This window comes from Manis pentadactyla, chromosome 1 (assembly GCF_030020395.1).
Source record: "Manis pentadactyla isolate mManPen7 chromosome 1, mManPen7.hap1, whole genome shotgun sequence".
Classification (NCBI taxonomy): domain Eukaryota; kingdom Metazoa; phylum Chordata; class Mammalia; order Pholidota; family Manidae; genus Manis; species Manis pentadactyla.
This window is the reverse complement of record NC_080019.1, coordinates 92,073,338-92,087,063: the sequence shown is the minus strand read 5'-3', so window position 1 is coordinate 92,087,063 and position 13,726 is coordinate 92,073,338. Positions and strand designations below refer to the sequence as shown.

Sequence of the window (13,726 nt, the reverse complement as noted above, 5' to 3'; positions counted from 1 at the left end):
TCACACATCATTACATTTCCTTTAGTATTTTTTACTTACTTTTCAAGTGAATATTTTCCATCATTAACTTGTTCTAAAGGATTCTGCAATCTTTTCATTTCTTCCTGTGAAAAAGAAAAGAAATATCTTAAAAATTGACCCCAAGCACTTAACGGGTAATAACATTTGAGGACAATTGTTAGCAAAATTAAGAAAACACACTGTTAAGAGTTCTAGGCTTCACAATGAATAAGTGCTTCAACATACACTTCAATTTGATCCTTGATCAAATTTGAATATTCACATTATGTGGGTTTTTTTTTTTTCCAGAATGGGGATGTGCATATATAGATCCACCTACATTCTTCCCAAATTTATTCTGTCAACAGTATTATATATGCTGCTTGCTGGTAATGAACATGTGCTGAGTTTGGCCATTCAGTAATTGTTCCTCTCACAACCCACAGTCAGTCAATCAGCTAATCCTGTTGGCCCCAGCTTGAGAATATGCATGCATCACTACTTCTCAGTCTGGTCTAAGCCAACTGCGATAGGGTCCTGTCTCCCTGCTTCCCACGTTAGCCCACTTCTGTCACTTCTTACGTCTGCAAGCATCTTCTTTAGGACCTGGGCTTTCTTTTTCGAGTGTGTGAAATGCATGTATCATAAGTGCTTGTAAGTATGAGTTCTGACAAGTGCATGCATTGGTAGACCTGCCCGTTTCCTATTCTAGAACTTCATATAAAATTATCTGTTCTTTTATGTCTGGCTTAGTTCACTCAACATTATATTTTGATATTAGTTGTTTAACCAATTTTGTTTAAATTTCCCTTCAGTATTTGGAGAAGAGTATCATTTTTTTTCTCTGATTTTAGAGTGTGACACTTTTGAAGTGGGAGGAACCCTGCAACTGCAGTAGAAGTATTTGTTTCTACAAGAGATACTAAATGGGGAAGAAAGATGACCTGGCAGGAAGCACGGGGGCCGAGGAAACAGCCAAGGCACCACAGCCCTAGTGCGGCTGTGAACTCCTGAGTCCCACTAGAGCCTGAAAGTCCAGCACACTGATGGATTTGTTTCAGTTTTATGAACCAATAGATTCTTTCATTTGTACAAGGCACTTTTTGGTTGAGGTTTCTGGTATTTTTTACAGCTGGAAGAATCCTAACTCGGAAGTGACAATGCGAGCTGTAAGCCAGGGCTACTGAATACTAAACCCTAACTAGAGGAGGCATAGAAGTGTAAGAGTTCAGAATTGGACAGCTGTTGTTATTGTTCATTTTGTTTTGTATTATATAATATAAAATGTATTATTCAGAAGAATAATGGAGCAGGTCATGGTTTTCGGTTCCTCTTTATTAAAAGCTGCTGCTTTTATATCCAATATTGGCATAAGAAATCTCATATGAAGAACATTTCTGCATCTTCTGCAAAATTGCAATATAAGACACTGTACACTTTGCTGCAGTTTCTCTCATATAAAAGAATGAAATTTTAGGATAGAGTATTGGGAGTTATTCACCCCTTTCTGATAAAATAGGGCATTTCTTTTCCAACAGCAATAACAATTTATAAGCCTTACAGAGGTCATTTATTTGCCTTGGCTGCTAGAAGCTTAAGTTAAATTAAACATGCGATTGCCAATTATCCCCCCCACCATACATTATGCGTCAACTTCTTTATTTTTATTTTAACTCTCTGACATGTGTGCTTTTCACAGTAGTGGAAGCAAGTACAATGCAGTCAAAGTATATGTGGTAAATGGATAGGGAAAGAGAGATGATAGAGATACAGAGATAGAGCATGCTTTCAATCTTATACATGGCATTTGATTTTCAAGGTAAAACTGACCCTTCAGCACTCTAGACACTAATTCTAAGAATAAGTCTCCACATCTACCCTCTATTTCCACCAAGCTCTTATCCCTCCAGCCTAACCCTTCATCACGTTGATCCCACCTCCAGTGGGATAAGCGGGATAAGCAATAAATGAAGCTGCTTTTAAACAGAAAAGGAAATAGGAAGGGGAAGAATCTTTAGTTATTCTTAAAAACCAGAGCAGGACTTAGACTGCAAACTTTTTCTTTTTTCCCCTGCATCATGCCTAGGAGAGACAGAGTCATTGGTAGTCCTGGCACTTTCTTCTCTGAGATGTGCCTGTGGCGTCCTTTCTTCTCTTTTTCCCTGGGGACCTGGGGGGTGGGGGGGAAGGAAGGAAGGTGGCTTTTGTACTCTGGCAGCCACTCTCTTCCTTGGTTCTTTCACTGCAGGGAGCTTGCCGGGTGGGGAGGGCTTTGCTGCAGTACTTCATTCAATCTGACTATCCACGTTCTAGGAAATCATATTAAACATAAGGTCAATGACTAACAAGAGCTTTCTGAACAGCTGCTCTGCTGACAATTTGGAGGATTGATTTCATCATTTGGTTATGTAAGCTAACCATACAAAAACAGTTCAACTCGATTGGCCTGGAAGTTCCAAACCATGTCCTCATTTTCTCAAAGATCGATAAGTAAGTTGGTTTGCTCAACAGATCTTTACTCAGAGTTTCACTGTTTGAGAAAGTTTTGTTTTAATTTACCATTAAAAACATACACAAATCGGTCTTTCCCATCCTGTTTTCTCCCACTAATCCTCTTTGTCTTTGATTCCGTATTTGGCAATGTTATTTCCCTCCTAGAAACCAACAGTAGCTCCCAAGTGCTCTCAGAATGGATTCCAGACTCCTCAGCCAGGGCCTGTTGCACCAGGGCCCGACCAGTTTGTCTCTCCGCGCTCTCCCCTCACCAGCCCTGACCCACACACTCCCTAAGTCTGGTCATAGTAAACCTCATGTGGCCCAGGAACTCAGTGCTCCTTTACTGGGTGTCTGATGACAGTGTGGCTTCTACTGGCTCCCTCCCTCCCTTCCTTCAGGAAGCCGCCCAACTCCCCCTCCTCCATTAGGGCCTTATGAACTCAACAGGAGGGTCAGACACTGCACTCTGCCTCCTAGGGACCCGTGGTGATCCCTATTTCAGCATTAACTCTTTTCCTGATCCACCCTCCTCCCCACCCAATAAGCTTCTTAAAGTCAGGGATGGTGACTGAGTCACCTCGAGGTGCCTGTTCCCCAGATGAGGCATTTAGGAGAGGTTTAAAAAATATCTGTTGAATAAAGGAATTGAATGCACTGTTCTGACTGAGATGAACAGAAACCTTAGTAAATGGCCCCAAATATCCCAAGAAATTATCCTCTGTTCATTCTTCTCTATCCTTCCTGATAAACTCTTTTTGTTTTCATCATTCTATGGTTTCTTTTTCATTTAACACTATACATCTACCAGCTTTACTAAGGTATAATTGACGATTTTTAATTGTATATATCCAATGTGTATGACTTAATTTAAGCATGCATTGTTAAATAATCATTACAATCAAGCTGATTATAACCTTTCCATCACCTCACATAGTTTTCATATTCCTTTCTTTGTGTGTGTACGTGTGTGTGTGTGTGGTAAGAACACTGAAGTCTACCTCTTAGCAAATTTCAAGTATACACTACATTATCATTAACCATAGAACACTGTACATCAGATCTCAGATTTTATTCATCTTATATAACTGAAACTTTGTACCTCTTGACCATCATCTTCCCATTTATATTCTACTCTTCTCCACTTTCCTCTGTGCTCTGGAAGGCTCATAATTTTGGACATTATCAACCAGGCCCCTTTATTCTGTGGTTTTTGATAGGGTTTAAGCAATGCAAAGCACTGGCATGAGACCAGAGTGTAGCAGAAAAGAGACATTAGAGTATTTATTCTCTTTGCTCCCCTCCCTCCTAGAGCACAGATTTGTGTAGCTGATGGCCACAGATCCCATGGAGTGGCATCTCCCAGAAGGTAGGTAGTTCTTATAGCTTATATTCTATATTCTCATATCTGTTCCCTTTTCTCACCCCTCCAGGATCTTTCTTTCCCTTTCTTCTTTCCCCTTAGCTTCCCCTCCCTTCCCTCCTTTCCCCTTCCAGCTACTGCTGACCTCCCAGGCTTCACCATCCTTGTGGTTTTCCCTGTACCCTGCCCATATCTATGTAGTCACATCATCCACACTTGAAATCACCCAGTTAAGTGAGTCATCTGTCTTCTCCCTGGACTCCAGCTGACAAACCTCAAGGGTCCTAAGTTTGCTCTTGCTTGTCCTATCCTTGCAATTTCTTTTCTATAATCAAAAAAATACAATTAATAAAATCAATTATTCATATTAATTAACATAAGAACATGTCTGTTTGATGGCTGATCTGTAGAGGAGAAGTTGCTCTAAGTCAAGGGCCTAATCCCAATTCTCTGGTGAGCTCAGTTTGACTCACCAGATAAGTGGACAATTTCTCCCATGCTTTATTTGGTGTCTGTCTTTTTTGAAATCTGGGATAAGCCCCTCTGCAAAGCACAAGTTGCATGATTCAAGTAAAACCCAGATATACAGCATTCCACATTCCTTGGTCCCATGTCTCCCAGTGAGGTCTCCGTATCAGTAGCTGTGACAAGAAGGCTGTACTGTTCGGGGAAATAACTGACTGACTACTTGCTAAAGCCCATGCTTCACCCTGTCATGGGAGGTGAGGTGCTGAGGTGACTTGGGTGTGAACAATTGGACTGAATGGCGGATGCTGGATTTCATTCTTTGTGTCTGGCTTCCCCCTCCCAGCTTAATTCTTCCTGTCACAAACAGGAGAATACAGTTAAAAGGTTAGACACATTCATCTCTATGGCCAATTAGTTAGCCCCTTAACCTGCCCACTAACAAAACTCTTATTTTTTTCTGTCCCTGCCACTTCTACTGTCTAAACAAGCAGGGTATGTTCTTAGGACAAGTTTAAAATAAGAAATCCACTCAAAATTGCTTTTTCTTTAAAGTGTACTCATGTCTAAATGTCAACCTTTTAACTTTTCTGACTTGTATCTGGCCATTTTATTTCCAGCATATCCTAGAGATTTAAGGTAACTTAAAATGTGGAAACAGTCTACAATTTAATTCATTGTGTAGCCACGGGTGACAAAATATGTGCCAATTATATACATCATTTTTTGTGTTGGGAATAATTTCATATTAACCTATGGGTAACTATTTAACAAAAGTTAAAAGCCAAAATTACTTTTGACACTTTTGACTATTCAATCATTCAGTTAAACATCACCAGGCTTCCTCACTGCCCCCGCCTTCACCCTTTTTTTAATGGAAGTGTAATAAGGACACTAAAAAAGGGGTTACTAATGTTTGCATAATTTGGAAAAGTAGAAGACATAAAATCTATACTAATTTTAGCTCTGCATCATTAAACATGAAATATTGATTATTGCTCTTTGCAACAGAATTTATGAAGCTAGCTAGGCTGCTGTGTCCACATAAAGTGATTCTGATGCTTTGCCCTCGGACTTCAGTGGCTGTAAATGATGCTCCTGGGTGACAGCTGGGAGGCTGGCATTCTGCTCCACAGCCTTAAGAGATGCATTTTCCAGATTAGACCAGGAATGACCCAGCTGCACAGCCCAACTTCAGAAAATTAAATTGGAGGGTGTCCAAACCTCTGTTGAAATAACTGTGTGAATTACAATGCTTCCATGGGCCTTGTTATAATGTAAATGTGCTTTACAATTTACTGCCATTTTCCTTCTACTCCTGCTGTGAATATGTGCATTAACAGTCATCTCATATATTTAAAGGCAAAAAGGCATCAAAAATAAAAATGCAAGATTCACGTTTTCTCCCTTTGGAAAGCAGACTAAATTCCTTTCTTTTTCCTTTTGCCATTTTTTGCAAAAAGAGCATACGTTTTGTTTATGTATTATGCATTAATGTTTTTTAAACCTGACAGACCCATAAATTTCACACAGGGAAGTTACTTTGCAGCGGAACATGAATTTCTTTGGGAGGAAAGAAATGGCTAATAGGACATCAAATAGCTCATTTAAATGATGCATTCAGGTAAGTTATGGGCACGTGAGGCGTATACGAGGTAGTAGCCTTAAAAAGAGATTTGCCTGTTTCTAGCATTTTAAAAACATTTTGAATGTCCACCAAGATGCAGAGGGGCTGTAATTTTATGGCAACAATCCCTGGGTGAGGTAGTCCTGGGCCTCACTATGGCAATCAGTGGCAGCATTATTTGCTGTCTCATACACAGTAAAGCTTAAAAACTTACAAACACAGATATGATGATGGGAATCATTGTGAGAGCTCATTCTTTATTCTTGTTTGACCAACCAGGCCATGTTCATAGGCATCAGGAAATAAAAGCCTTTGACTGCCAACCCGGAGAGTTGGCAACTCAGAGCAAAGCACCTGAGTTCATATTAACAAAGGCCAAATAGAAACAGATTAAGTAAAAACCCAGTTATGACTGCCTAAGTTCATCTGGATCTGAGATGATTTCCTTTCTCAGTCCCTGAGAGTCTCCTGGAGTAGCAGGTGGAAGGGTACCTATCTGGAAGGGTACATCTACAACCTGATCACCAAAGGCAGCCCCTTGCCCTATTTTAAGTACACACTTCCAACATCCAGCTTCACTGGATAGCCTCAGTGGATCCAAGATTGTCAGACAGAATGAACAACCCAACGTTAGGCTGAAGAATATTCTTTAGGCTTAAATGTCCCCCTACCCCTTTCCCTAAGATTGTGTTCTTGAGGTCTCAAGAACTGTTACTCATTTTAGATCCCAGACATTCTAAAGTTATTATAGAATGAATACCAAGCTCATTACAAAATGTCTAACCCCTTCTATTAAATCTAGGGTGTGAGAAATTAAAACACTATTAGCAATAATTTTAAAGTGGTTACTCTACCAAAAGGTAATTCAGCTTAACAGCAGAACCATGAAAACTCAATTAAGACTGAAATACTAAGTATATGACCAACAGGATGCAGATATTTTTGCATCTAATATATTTCTGCATTCTGAGAAAAAAAAAATCCTGGAAATCATCCCTCAAGCTGAAAACTGAAACGTACATAAGCATACAAATAAACGTCTCTCAGAAACCAGACAGAACAGCAGGCTGAGTTCTGTATAGCAGGTTTCTTGTACCAAAGAACAAAAACAAAGTGCACACGATCAGAACACGTCACTCCCAAATCATTTATACCTCATTTTGGAACACATTTCATCGTAGTATAGTAAATGCTGCCCAGATTAGACTTTTTGCTTAGTCCAGTTGGGAAATGTGTTTGCCTTTCTTATGTACTCACCAAGTGCCACTGTGGGAAAATAACCCAAATGCATGCTGGAAAGAGCTCTCCTCACATGTTCTGCAAGACCTCAAACCTGTCCAGCTCTCCCTTTCTGTTCTCTCCACTACCACCTGTGTTCAGGACTTCACTGACTCTATCAGGACTGTTACCTTGGGTTACCTAATTGCTTTTCTTTAAGTACATTTCCATCAACTCTTCTACTTCTAAATTCTACTGGCAGCCTAAACAAAAATAATCTTCAGGGCTAAAGATATTCTTAATCCCCTAATCTCAGTATTGGTCCTTCTATACCTTCTGAAATCCTATAAAGTTCATCTGAAATGTGATTTTTTTTTTTTTGGAAAAAATGATCAAGTTTTTAATGCATAGGTTCCTTACTGCAATTGGGAGACATTTAGTTCTTAGACCTAGAAATTATAAATACTGATCGTCATGTAAGCTAAAAAAAAAAAAGCAACCCTGGGTAATTTCTTCCAGCTTCTTTATGTAAAAGTATCATAATCTTTTCATTGTTATGACATTATGAATTATTGGGTCCCTTCAAAATTGTCATGTGGCCATTTTCCACTGAAACATTCATTGCTATCAAATGTGATTTTATATATTTTAATATTTCCTTCTGTAGCTCATTTCAAGCCAGCTCTTTGAACCAGTCTTATTACTACTACTGCTTATTAAATTTTATTAGGTACCAGGCACTTTACACAAATTCTTTTTAAAATTATGACTGCAGCCCATAAAAATATCAAAAGATGCAATTATTATTCCCATTACCTGGATAAGGAAACAGACTCAGAGAGATTAAGTAACTTGACCAAGATCTTATGAGAAATGGGATGCCAACCTAAGTAGGCTGATTCCAGAATCTAAGCTTTATCCTCTCTACTCTTTCCCATGAATGACATGGAACATGCAACAGCATGAGGAGCAGGTATCACACCAATGGTGCTTGTAAAGAAACTGCAGTGTTGTGCAAAGTACTCAGACTTCTTATCTGAACCAGATGTATCTATCATCTAGCCACACCCGCTATGTCTCAGTTCAATCATTTGTGAAATGATGGTGACAGTGCCTACTTCACAGTATTATGTGAAGATCAACTAAAATAACATATTTAAAGTGTTTTGTGTACAATAAAGTGCTGGTTACCCATAAGGATATTCCACAGTGCCTGTCTTACTGAGGACAGCAATTATGCCTCACTTGTCTTTCCTGTGGTGTCTAGCTCTGTTGCACTCGAGCAGTGTGATCTTGGGCTGGATAACTCTTCTGAGCCCCAGTTTCATCACCTTTAAAATGGGGGACACTAATTGTACCAAATTCCAAGGATTCTCATGAGGCTTGATGATTAAAAATACATGTAAATCATTCAGCCTTGCACCAGGCATATAGGTGCTCAATAACATTATTTTGTTATAAATTTTTGTGTCTCTCCAGTCCCTCCAAAAAATGGGTGTGCACCCAGACACCTTTTCCCTATTAACTCTATACCTATTTCCCATTAGTCACCCAGTTCTGTCAGTTCTATTTCCTGTCTCCAGAGCATACCCTCTCTGTTTCCACTGTCCTTAGTGGAGGATTTATTGCCTGCCAGAATGAGCAACCTGCCTGAAACCCTTCCTGATTCCCTTCATTTAGCGGTTAAAGCCTAAGCCCCAGGCCTGTCAGGACCTCATATGATGTGGTGTGAACTGCCCCATCTGTCCCTCCAGCCCCTTCCCCTGACTGCCCCACCCCCACTCCACTTAATCCCCTTAAACAGCAACATATCATTAAAACACTGGGTTAAAATCAGGTACACGAAATCTTGGAATGAGTCCATGCATGAGTTGAAATACAATAATGATAAATAGAACTTTCTAAAACAGAAACAAAAGAGTAATAATATAGTGTATATGATATCATCAAATAATACAGTATCACTTCAATTACCTGGAGAGTACTGACTTAGAAAATTTGTATACATTGGCACACATCTCCATACCTGGATATTAGGCTCTCTGACTCCCAATCTCCTCACACAGCCCCTCCACTAACCTATTTTATGGGTAAACTCTTCATTTACAGTCTTCCTTAGAAAATAATTCTTAAAAACCTTTTTTCCCCCCCTAACTTGCAGCAAATAAAATAATTCATAAGAATGAGATTATTAAAAGATGTAAAATGGGGTGATCACAGGGTAGATGTGGAAAGAAAACTAAAAAGCAGAGCCTGATCTATACTTTCAATGAACACATGAAGGAAGATTCTTACCTGGAATGTTGGTTCCTCTTGAAACCTCCCTGGAAGTCCCCCACCTCGTATGAAGTAAAATTTGCTTCTCTGAAATTACAGGTGTATGTCTTTATGCTGGCTACATACCTTAGGTTGTCCATATAAATTGTAGTTTATTTTCCTTAATACAGCCTAAGTGTTTAGGGGCAGAATTTTTTTTTTTCATTGAACTTATAAACTTTATTTCTGGACTTCACAAACTGGGGTGTGCCAGCAATAACCCAGAGATTATAACCTGAGATTAGGGCACATCTTCCCTGGATGTCAATTTTACTAAATAAATAGCAAATGTATGATTTCAAAATGGACTTCAAGGTTTACATTAATTTTAAAGTAAAAAAACAGGAGGCCTCAAATAAAGTTTAGGTTTGCATATGGCTATTTCTTCCCACACACCCCTAACAATAATATACATGTTTACTATTTTCTGCCTTTTAGATTTCTGGTGGAGAATTTGATAAGCATTACCCTAGCTAGTCAGGATGGAAAGTGAATATCATGAATTTTTAAATTAAGATTTCTGGAAAGTGTGTAATAATATGATTTCTCTCAACGCAGGGTAAAGTAAAATACATTTTGTGCTAGTAAGGGTAACATTCTTCTCAATTCTGTAGGACTTTATATTTTTATGGCATACATTGGTTATAGAGGGGGAAGGTGCAATCATATACATCTGTCCACATAAGATCAAATGAAGTAGCATCCCTATGCTTACACCTGATTACCTACCAGACCTGGAGGATGCTGAGCTTTCTGAGCTTGAAGTATGATCTCATGAATAATATATCAAGTATGATAAATTTTATTAGCCAGCATGATTCTGGGCATACAGCATTAACTTTGGTGTTAAGAGGAATATTCAATAAACATTCATTAAAAGAAGAAAAAGACATTTAGGGATTGAAAGGAGGCCACAACAAAGAAAGCATGAGATTTAAAACAGAACTGGAGAAAGAATATGAAAAGAAGTCACCACTAGTCAGCAAACTTTCATCACTTATTCATTGTTTCATCACCATTTTAGCAAACATATAATCATATGTTAGGCACTGTGCTAGACAGGTGGCTACAATGGGGGAGGGGAGGAGACCAGCAGCCACAGCCCCTATCCTCCTGCAGATTGAAACGCTCCATACAACCAGGGAAGAGACACAAGTTTTCTGTAGTCAAGGAATTGTCAAAGACTGTTTTTATTCAAAAACTGGTGTAAACATTTTGACCTACAGGACAGAAGGCATATCAGTCAAATAAGCCCCACTCTTGTGTGCATGACAACAGAGCTTGAAAGATGACATTCTAGAGAGGGCTAAGAAAAGGTGAGGCCATCAGCTGCCTCACTGTGGGGTAACTGTTCCTACTGGCAGACTAGCGTGGTGTGCCTACATGCAGAATGTGGGATGGGTGATGGAATGCCACCAAAGGTGTAATGTAAAATTCCAATGTATGGATTATGGCTTATTCAGTAAGAATGGCATTTATTGACAGAGACAAGGCAGGCAGACAAGAGAACAAAAGACTGTATCCACATTTGCTTTATCATGTGATGAGCCATGACACCGTTGCAAATAAGAATGCCTATTATCCCCTGCATGTTACACTCCATTACAAGTGAGTACCACATGGGTCTAGGGACACCAAAGGTAGATCATGCAGAAGGATAAGTCTTTCTCCTCTAGATCCATTCTAAACCTAGCTAATTTTTATGAATAGAGAAACCCATATGGAAAGGAAAAGATTAGGCTTATATAAACAGAGCATCACTTTTCAAAACCAACAAGAAATTTCCAATGAAATTATGTATTCTGCTCATATGTGGAATTCCCCATTAGATTTCACAATTTTAGTGATTGCCCAGATTGCTTCATAACAAATAGGTGAACAACCTAGATAAGAAGTACTTTATTCTAAACTGAGGTATGTCAGAATTGATATTTTTCCTTCAGAAAGCTATTGCAGAATGTTCAGAAAGAACACAAAAAGGAAATTAAACCTCAGTTGAGCTGTTATTAAAACTACATATTTTAGACATGTAATCTCCAGGCACTCAAGATATAATGCCACAACTGTTATCTAAAAACACGTAGAAATACACAAGGGGAAAAATGGATGGTTTTCTAATGGTGGGTGAGAAAAGAGAGAGGAGAAAGAATAAGTAATTACTCTAACAAAACATGGATTGGCATCTCTACTATTCAGGATTGCTAAATTCATGAATGCTACTAACTCCCTTCTGCACAGCTCACTGAAGCTCCCCTCCCCAGCCTGGTGACTAGACTGCTCTTCTCCCTAGTCACATTAAATTGCCTCATCAACTATGATGTACTTCTCTCTATTCAATATGAAATTGTCATTCTTGATATCTGAAAAATCTTCAAACTGAGGATTGCATCCTGAATTCTACACTGACTGTATTCTTAGACTTTCTACACACGTGCTCTACAGCATCCACATTCTCACCTATACTGTAAAGTATTTCTGAAAATACATTCCTTCTTTGATTAACATTTATGCCACACTTTTTAGGTAAATGTTTCTCCTTTGCCATGTGGAAAACTGACCGAATCGTCTTTGAGCAATGCTCCCAGGAAGAATCTTTGAGAGAAATGTGATACACACAGTAGGCTATATCCACTTCCTTATACTTCATTATACCTGTCTCATCCAATGAATAATTAAAGATTCATAGAAAGTCTCAAAAAATGTACAGGGTGGTCCCACACACCTTTCACCTTTCTAGCATATTGAAGAACTATCATACATTATGAGAATTAGCTAGCATTTGTTTAGGTCCATTGTGGACCTGGCAATTTTCTGCCATTAGGAGCTTTGAAGTGGTAAGGTGGGAAGACAGTCACAGAATCCACAATGTTACATTTAAAGGCCATTATAATATGTATCAATATTTACCCAGATGCAAATTGAGAGAAGTCAAATAAATTCTGGGTCATTCCTTTAAAGAAAAAGAGTCTTGATATTTTACCACATCCCACCCCACTGCCAATTCCCACAAAATACTAAAGATACTCACTGTATATAAGAGGGTCTCAAAAATATCAATATAAGTGATTATAAGTTTTAATAGACCTTGGAATCCAATTAGCTACAATTCTCTGGTGGCTTAACAATTCACGATAATTTCAAATTCATTAGATTATACTTCACCACAAACCTATGGATTTCCTCTTATCTTTAAAAACATACATTTTCAAGGTGAAACATTGTCTTGAAACATGTCTATGTTCATTGTTACCAAAATAGTCTAATTTTAACAATTCAGAATGCATTCCATTACTTAAACCTGGATCATTTGTAGGTTTTTCCTGTTAATGCAAAGGCATAAACCTCAGAGCAGTGCACCAGCTCATTAAGGATCTGATTTCAGCAGCTGTCTAGTATTAGCTGAAAGCAATTCATTGTATGTGCTTAAATGGCGCATGTTCACCTTTCCCTCTACTCCACAATGTGTACACACACGTACATACAATGCCACACACACACAACACACAACAGTTTCACAAAAATGTATAGTTTAGTGAATTATTACAAGGTAAACTCCTATAACGATCTCCTAAGTCAAGAAACTGAACTTCACCAAATATGTCAGAAGCCCCTTCACATACCCCGTCCTGAGGGAGTTGTATTACTATTACTATCACTATTGTAATTATTATTGTAAATTGTATTACTATTGTAAATACTTGTATTACTAATACTACAATTTATATAGTAACCACTTTCTTACATTTCCTTACAGCTTTCTCATCCAGTTGTTCATTCTTAACCACTATTTAGCCTTGCTTATTTTTACAACTTTTTTTTTAATAATTAAAATTTCACAGAAAGTTGCAAAAAATGTACAGGGTCCCCACACACCCTTCACCTTTCTCCCCCAGTGCTAGCATCTTGCATAACTATTGTACATGAGACCCATGAAATTAACACTGATACAATTCACAGAGCTTATTCAAATTTCATCAATTAAAAATTCACTCATTTCTGTGTTTACAGTACCATGCAACTTTTATCCCATATGTAGCTTTGTGTAACTAAAACCACAATCAAGATACAAAATTGCTACTTTACCACAAGGCTCCCTTATGCTCTCCGTAGCCATAACCACCTCCTCCCCTCCCAAAGCCTGATCCCTGGCAACTATTAATCTGCTTTCCATCTCTGTGATTTCTTACAAAAACATCCTAGAATGGATCCATACGTCATGGAATCTTTTGAAAGTATTTCTCACA

The 13,726-nt window shown here is 38.5% G+C and overlaps 1 protein-coding gene across 1 annotated transcript in view; it reads right to left on the bottom strand.

The window, feature by feature from the left end:
• IQCJ (IQ motif containing J) overlaps positions 1-13,726 on the bottom strand; it is a 184,902-nt gene that overhangs the window by 17,369 nt on the left and 153,807 nt on the right. The window contains exon 2 of the mRNA XM_057488449.1: positions 40-104. Coding sequence (XP_057344432.1) covers positions 40-104 — 65 coding nt within the window. The remainder of the gene's footprint in view (positions 1-39; positions 105-13,726) is intronic.